The following is an 8,627-nucleotide window of genomic DNA, read 5'->3' as shown; positions in this document are numbered from 1 at the left end:
TTTCCTATCCTGCTGTTAATCACATGCTTCAAAGAAACACATGAACATCTTCTGCTAGAGCTACTAGGATATGAGTATCCTGAGTTGGAAGGGACCACAAGGACCATGGACTTTAACTTCTGGTTCACAAAGCAGCGGTCAGAATTCAAACCCTATGTCTGAGCCCTGGGCAGCCGCTGCCCTCTGGTGCAGACCCTTTCCCTAACCCCCAGCTGCCCTCCCCTCACACAGCTCCATGCCGTTCCCTCGGGCCCTGTCGCTCAGAGCAGAGCTCAGTGCTGCCCCTCCGCACCCTGTGAGGAGCTGCAGCCGCCATCAGGCTTTCCCTCAGGTCCTCTGCTCTGCGCTGAGCAAACACAGGGATCGCAGCCTCTCCACATAGACGTTTCCTTTCCAGACCCTTTTTGTAGCCCTCCTTTGGACGCTTTCTAACAGTTTCATATCCTTCTCATGCTGTGGCACCCAGAGCTGCACACGTGCTTGAGGTGGGGCCACAGCGCGCAGAGCACAGCAGGACAATCCTTTCGGTCGCCCAGCTGGCAGTGCTGGGTGTGATGCACCTGTTTCAGCCCTTTTGGCTTCTGGGTCACACTGCTGACTTTTGTTCAACTCCTTATCAACCAGAATCCCCAGATCCCTTCCTGCCGGGTTGCTCTCCAGTCTCTCATCCCCCAGTTTGTATATATATATATATATATATATATCCAGGGTTGCCCCATCCATCCCATGTACAGAATCCAGCACTTGCTCTTGTTGAACTTCATGTAGTTGGCAATTGCCCAGCCCTCTCATTTTCAAGATCTCCCTGCCTCTGTCAAGGCCTCTCCAGCCTCAAGGGGTCAACAGCTGTTAATGTAGCATTATCTGCAAACTTAGTGTGCATTCAAATTCTGCATCCAGATCATTGATGAAAACACTAAAGAGAACCGGCTCTAGAATTTACAGTAGTAATTATTTTTTACAAGATATAGCACAGGGATTCCCAAAGGATGTGCTGCCCCAGCAGGCTGTGTGCTTTGTCTGCCCTCAGCAACTGATCTTGCTCCTAGCAGAGCTAAGCAGTCCCAGGGAACTGGGAACTCATACAGCCTACAAACTAGAGGAGAAAACTGGAAGATAGCCACATGCTGCTACTTCTAGTCCGCACAACAAGAAGTTTTCTAATCTAATCTAATATCAAAAGGAACGTCAGGAAAACAGTGATTTCTATTTGAGTCAATTTACTGGTTTCTCTTTGCCTCTGCACTGGCGCCTGTAATCCTGTTCCTAAGTTCACGCTGTTTGCTACCATCGTGCTGAATCATTTCTCTCAAGTAGGAGGATATCCAAAAATGACAGTGGAGTTTGAAAAATTAAGTGAGCACACCAAAATAGGAGCTTGGGCACACAAGCCGTAGCAATGGCAGATTAACTGCTGCTATCTAAAATGTCCTTGCCTCTGCCTTCATTGTTACTCACACGTTATTTGGACTTAGACTGTCTTAATGCCTTCAGTGTAGTAAGAGCTACTCATTGCCTTTTGAAACACCGCAGGAATGTATCAGATAATACTTCAGTAACATTACTAACAAGAAAAGGCCGTGGACATGAGAAATATTTTACAAGATTTCAAGTATTTTCCAGCTTTCAGAACAAATGTAATGGGTAGGATACTAAAGCATAGTGTCACTAAAGGCCTGTTCCAGGATGGGGCCCATTTCATTCTTTAACATACACCAGTGATCCTAGAAACGAGAATGCTATCTAAAGATAGTTCTTAGATCAGTAATGAAACAGATCCTTACCTCCCTGTGTAAGTATACTACCTCTGTGACATCAGTCTGTTGCTAAGCTAGTCTTTTCAGCTGACTTCGTTTTGCGAATGCTTGTTATGTGATGACCGTGCTAGTACATACCTTACTTAGAAGCATAATAAAAGAACAGAAACAAGCATATCCTGAGCGGTCAAAATGCTGCATATTACATGTATCTCAGCAACAGAGAGGAGGAAAAGCAAGCACAGGCAGCTCCAACACACAGAGAATCCTTTTTGGCTTTTTCTCATGCAGCTATCAGTCCTTAACTTCCGTTTGACCCTTGTGGATATAGCCTTAGAGCAGTATAAACAGACCACGTAAGAAATCACTGCTTTTCAGTAGTGCTTCACAGGGTACCATATATTAGATTTGAGACTATTAATTCTGTGCATCAGCCTAAGAAAATAATTTTTCATCATCAGCTTAGTCTGGCAAAGAGGTTGGAAACACATTATATATGAGCCACAATGGAGAAATGACTAGATTCCAAGATTTTGACTGCAAAATGTTAAGTTTAAGTCATCAGAGTCTTAAGCTACTTCAACGACCTAAGTTATTTTTATTTTTGGAAGCGGATTATTGATGACACATCCCTCCAGCCCTAGGCATGCAACCTCAGCTGTCTCAACATTCCTTGCTGCCTAACTACAAAATGCATCTGATGCTCTTATATGGTCTCTTGGCTGGATTTATTCATGGCCTCCCAGTGGTTAAGAATTTTGCACCCAGTTGCAAGTTGACTGGTCTCCTATAGCACAACAAGAATTGTAGGGAAATGTGGCTGTGGATGGTCAGCAGTAGCTGTACTTGAAAATGCTTGGAAATTCTCCCTCAATAACACGTCCTCCTAAGCAAGTATTCTCACAATACATTTTCCTGTGGCCACCCCCATCAGAGAAACTGGCCAACAGCACAACACCCACACACTGCAACAAGGAACTAAACAGCTTTGCTCTCCCGTTAGCCTGGCTCTTGAGAAATTAACAGCAGCAGACTTAAGGTTAACAACTTCCTCTCAAGGAGGATACAAGGTTCCCTTTTACATAGATTTTATTTAGAATTGTAAAATCACTATTTCAAAACTTATTTCCAGCAGAAAAATTCAAGTGGTTTGTTTGCTGCTTACTGAGCCCAGCATACCAACACCTAAAATTTACTAAGACGATGAGATGAGGAAAATAATGGCTCAGAGACTTGCTGTTTCTAATAGAAGAGAAAACATCTTCCAAATCTTAAACCATTTGGCCAGAGTTAAAAAAAAAACAACAACAACAACAACAAAATGAAGGTATATCCTTAATGCAAGCTTCTGTACATACACATAATATTGAATGACAAGATTGGACCAAAGTGACAGCCTAACTGCTCCTCAGTTTAATATTATATAGCAACATTTCAACAATACAATGTTTCCTTCATCTCAACACTTCCTCTGTGACAGGAGCATTGCAGGTGAAAATTTTGACACAAAACTGCCTCTGAATAAAAGAAAACTGAAAATAAGTCAGTTTTGGTAGACTCATTCAGGCATTCCATGGAGAAACACCATAGCAACCATACTCAAGAGGAAGGAAATAGTATAAAAACAATCTTTGGAGGAAAAGAGCAGCTGTGGCATTCTAAGGTAGTATAGTGAAGCACATGGTCTGGGTAGGAGGAAGAAACAAACTGAGGCAAAGTGACAGGTAAATAAAATGGAAATAGGAAAGCAGTAGTTACAAACCGATTATAATTAAGCACAGAAGTGGAAGAAACCACCCAGGAATGAACATCAAAGTATTTTCACTGAACGTACTTTGTAATACTGACTTATTTAGTTAGGAATACTAACAGAGCCAGAGCATTTTCAAGAACTGCCACCATCCCAATACAAACCAGAGCAGAAGGCAAGCCTTCCATACCACAAGGGAAACTGGACAAACATTTGCACCCTGGGGCATTTCATGCTGGCCCAGCCTTTACAAGCCCCTAAGCTAAAGTTCCTATTCTTTTGGGTCATTTAAATAATGTGAAATAGCTCAGGGAATAGTTTCTTTGATAAGAGATCTTAACTTCAATTGGTAAATATGTTGGCAAGACAAATTCCCCTTCCACCTTTTAGCTTGAAGTTGCCAAGAAAAAAAAGAGACAAATGAAAGGATGTGGTCATTTGGAGACCTGAGAGAATGAACTCTGTTTTCTCGGTATTGAAGTCAGCTGTTTCTGTTTGAATGAATCTTGCTTGCCTGAAAGCCATTTTATCAGTATCAGGGTAAATGAAGAAAATTTATGATCATTTAAGAAGTGAAAGGGCTTTATCTTGGATATGGTTTTGCCAAGTTAATTCTCAGCACTGTCATTCTCAAAGGCATTAATCTGCAGAACAATAAGGCTTTATGTAGGTTTTCTGGACAAGCACTGCTGTTTACTACTGCCAGCACAGGCACTGCCTCATTGATTTCCTAGGAATCCTAAGGAATAGGATCCTAGGAATCCCAAGTGCTCTCTGCTGGCTATTAGGCAATTGTAGCAGTCTTCCCTAAACACATCTTTGATTAACTACTCACATCAGTCAGATCCACTATAAAAACCTGAGATAACATTTAAACAGCTGAATTTTCAAATATCAGCATATACTGCTGCACACATCTCATAACTATGCAACGACAGCAAAGCTGTCAGGTTTTCCAGCTGGATTTGCAACTGCAAATAAAATATGAGTAACACACTTGCATTTGTAAATGCATAATAGAAATTTCTCTCTTGACAAAAGAATGAGGTGTGTTTTTTTTTTTTTTTTTTTTTTTTTTAATCTATATAGTAATCTTTATTTCAAAATGGCATTTATTACAAAAAAATGTAAAAATCCAGCTAAACCAGAAACATTGAGATTATTTTCCTGGACTTAAAGTTCACTGATCTTTGCCCCCATCTCCTTCTCCTTACAGTATTTTCCCCAGTTCCAGTCTGATTATATAGGTGCAGTTGAGCCTAAATGGCCTGGAATAGATAAATACATTAAGAAAGGCAAAAGTTGTAAAGCTAAATGCATGCAACAAGTTCTACCAGGAAAACCCCCTCAAAAATAAACGTAAGTGTAAAATAGAGAGAATCTGCAGGTGTTCAGGGATTTGCTCAGTCATCCTTGTCTTTTGCTCCATGTTTAAGGATGCGTGTAAATTCAATGTAGTTGAAATTGCCCTTTTTGTCAATTGGTGCCTCTCTGTAGAGCTCATCTACCTCTTCATCTGTGAACCTGTCTCCCATCGTGGTCAGCAGCTCCCGCAGGTAGTCTTCTTGAATGAAACCTAGAATGTGATGTAAGGGGGAACAAGAAAGAAAGTTTTGACATTTATCTCCTAAGAGTTGGATGACAATGTTTGAAACATTTCAAATTGATTTTTAAACACTGGACAAACTCACATTCACCAGACAGTTTACAAAGAAAACAACTTCGGCGCTGTTTATTAAACAAGCAGCTTCATATAAGCTGAGATTCCATTATTTTATCAACACTCAATTTACCAGCTTTCTCTTGAATTAATTTTGTTCTCCATTAAGTGCAAGAGAACAGAGAGAATATGGATACATGTTATTAACAGAGAACACAGTTTTCATAAAAGCATCCCAGCTTTGAAAACAAGGATGTCCCTTAACAAAAGCTGCTGCTAAACTGAAGTTAGAAGTTCAGAAATTAAGACCATGGTTCCCAACTAACATTTTCTCCATCTTGAACAACAAATCTGAAGAAGCAGAAGTTTGGGATTTGAAGTGTTACAGTGCTTAAGAAGGCAATTTCAGCTGCTGAGGAAACACAGCTTAATTTTTAGCTGGCAGAAGTCAGAAATTCCATTGTAAAAATTGATCACTGCTTTTATGAACACAAGTATTTATCACTAATTATCACCCACATACCTGTTGCTTCTTCGTCAAAGCAAGCAAAAGCATTCCTGATGACATCTTCTGGATCAGTGCCGTTGAGCTTCTCACCAAACATTGTGAGGAACATTGTGAAGTTGATGGGGCCTGGAGCCTCATTCATCATGGCATCCAGGTATTCATCTGTTGGGTTCTTTCCTACAAACAAAACAATTCCTGCTTTAGCTTTTAAACTAACATAAAAGAATAGATAAAAGTCACCTGAGTATTGTAATACAAAGTGGGACACCTCTCATAAGCTATCCCAAACTCAGTGTTTTAATTACAATAGCACAAATACGTTTGGCAGCTGTAAACAGAAGAGAGACATTACCGAGGGAGGCAAGCATGTCGTGCAGGTCCTCCTTGTCAATGAAGCCATCCCTGTTCTGATCAATCATGTTGAAGGCTTCCTTGAATTCCTGAATCTGGGACTGATCAAACATGGCAAATACATTGGACGTGGCGCGCTGAGGGCGCTTCTTGGTGGTCTTCGTCTTTGCCCTTTTGCTGGACATGTTGGCAGTTGGCTCTAGGGAGAAAACACAACCAAAATTTGGACTTAATAAATCACACTAAAAGATCTTAGGGAGAAGGATGAACAAAGGGAAACTGAAACCCACACTGTAGTGAAATAACAAGAAATGCAACTGTCTCCTGCTATATTTCAGGACTTGGAGAGATAATACTTCAAATCAACAGCATGGTACATTTTAAATAAAGCAAGTCATAGTTATTGAAACCAAGCTCACCTAGTGCTTCTATTTCTGGTTCACTACCCCATCTGCCTCTTATAAAAATTAAGATGACCTATTTAGCAGGTTAGGAGGTATCACTGACCTACAATGAAGAAGGACATAGGGGTCTGCTACCCTCAACATAGTATTTAGCAGTTAAATATATCAAGCAAGCAAGATAAACTAACATTTAGGAGGCAAAAATGTATTCTAATAAAATATTACTCAGACTCTAAAATAACTGCTGTGGAAGGAGCAGTAAGGTCTCACGATGCTCAATGACCCTGATGAAAGAGCAATGTTTTTGGGAAGGCTGTTGACCAACACTGGGGTCAGGGTGCTGAAACAAAGATCAGCCAAGCCAGTTCTACTGGAGTTCTTTCCAAGTGAGATAGAGGATCATGTTGGAAAAAGGATACTGACTTGGTTCAAAAGCCCTGCACTGCTAATCCCTTATTCAGTTTAACCATTACAGAATACGTATGCAAATACCAGGATACTTTCTTCTTTTTGAAATTAATGACTTAGTAGTTCAAGTTCAAAGATTGTTTCTTTTAAGTTATCAACATTTAGGAACATTTCAGTATTTGCATAGATCTTTAAGCAGCTCTATATATCACAAGTATATGAATGCCACTGTCTCCCTTGAGCTATCAAATGAAGTTAACAAGTAGTATCTTGCCTCTGAGTGCATTCATATCATCTGGATAGAAATGAGGCTTTCAGGCTAACTGCCTCTATTTAGGTGGAAAGATACACATCTAGCAGCCAGCTATTACTGATAATACAAATATGAAAAAGTGACTCAAACAATGAGAAGTGAACACAAAGACCTCAGTATTGCTAGGGACCAGAATATGGTAAGCTTGGTTTACTACTGTTTCTGGAAGTACAGCACACATCTAGGCCTTAGTTTAGGCATAATAAAAGACCATGTGTTTATTTAATGCAAATAATCCACACAGCTAAGTTTTACCTTAACCAGACACCACCCCTCCTTGATTTTGGATTTTACACAAAGTACTTGCAACAGCTGTCCTGAGAGAGAAGGAATTTAAGCATCACTTCCAGTAAATTTCACAGTGTTGGCATTCTTGTGACAATGTATCACCAAGTATTGATTTTATAACTTCCTTTTCAAAATCATCTTGTTGGAAATGCAGTTCTAATTAGAGTCACAGTGTAGTTCTAATGGCTTTGAGGAGTTTGCTCGCAAGTTACTACATTTTCCTGCTAGACTCCTGAAAAGCAAGGAACTCACTAAACTGACTTCATCCCTAAGAACTCACTGAACTGACTTCATCCCTAAGAAGTACAATAAGCAGAGCAGCACTCTTATGTGGTCAGTCAATCTAACACATAGACAAAATGCAGTTACCTTTGGATTTTGCTTTGTTTTTAAAAGAAAGCCATTTTACCTTGCTTCCTGTCAGGTACGTGGCATGCAGTACCAGCTGTCTGGATCAGAAAAGGATACTCCATAGTTATGTCCTTCCCCACACGACTACAATGAGCGTTACTGACCTCCTCTGCTACTTCCACCCTTTTAAACCTTAGGTTGATACAAAAAACATCCTTCTGACGTATAAAAGGAACCATTACGTCCCAAACCAAAAATAGCTGACGAAATGCAACTGCATCAGTCGGCAGCACTGAGGTTGTCTGCATTACACTCGCTGACCGCAAGCTATCTGAAACGCCTGGCCTCCAGCAACGTTTCAGCAAATAAATATGAACTCCTGACATCTAGATACCAGTGAAGGCAGCTGACAATAAAGGGAGTTCACTTTCAAGCTGTAATGAAGAGCTGTGTGCAGCTTCAGTCTTTTGAAAACACCTATAGTTACTGCTAAGCTTTGAACAACCAAGAAGTTCCACTGTGCAAAGCAACATTCACCAGTAACTGTTTTCTGAAAATAAAGAGCGGGCAATATCCTCAAAGCTACAACAAGTAAACAAAAAGCACATTTTACTTATATGCTATTTTCTTTAAGTTTCTCTAAACCAGATCTGGGAGGCAGCCACAGAGAATACAGAGAACACAACTCTTGCACTCAGAGACCTTTGAGTGTTAGTCTGTGTATGGAGAAACATCTCATAGGACTGGTGCAGCTATGCCTGAAATAGATCCGCATGCAGCTCTGGGAAATTCCATTAGAAACAGGGCAGTAAATTGGAACATGTTCAGAAAAAACAA

The 8,627-nt window shown here is 40.4% G+C and overlaps 1 protein-coding gene across 2 annotated transcripts; it reads right to left on the bottom strand.

Moving 5' to 3' along the window:
• Positions 1-4,910: 4,910 nt before the first annotated feature.
• Positions 4,911-8,098, bottom strand: LOC306944551 (myosin regulatory light chain 2, smooth muscle minor isoform-like; the record flags this gene model as incomplete). Of its 2 annotated transcripts, XM_079533114.1 has the most annotated exons (4): positions 4,911-5,083; positions 5,691-5,852; positions 6,028-6,225; positions 7,849-8,098. In XM_079533114.1, 4 exons carry the CDS (start codon positions 8,096-8,098, stop codon positions 4,911-4,913), a joined length of 783 nt encoding a protein of 260 aa, XP_079389240.1. The 2 variants fall into 2 exon arrangements, with proteins under 2 accessions (XP_079389240.1, XP_079389241.1); XM_079533115.1 differs by lacking the exons at positions 5,691-5,852; positions 7,849-8,098 and having other exon boundaries at positions 6,028-6,211.
• Between the last annotated feature and the right edge of the window lie 529 nt (positions 8,099-8,627).

The sequence above is a fragment of the Tetrao urogallus genome (assembly GCF_951394365.1).
Source record: "Tetrao urogallus genome assembly, chromosome: 3".
Lineage (NCBI taxonomy): Eukaryota > Metazoa > Chordata > Aves > Galliformes > Phasianidae > Tetrao > Tetrao urogallus.
Note: the sequence above shows the minus strand (reverse complement) of the source record. Positions and strands in the feature narration are given on the sequence as shown.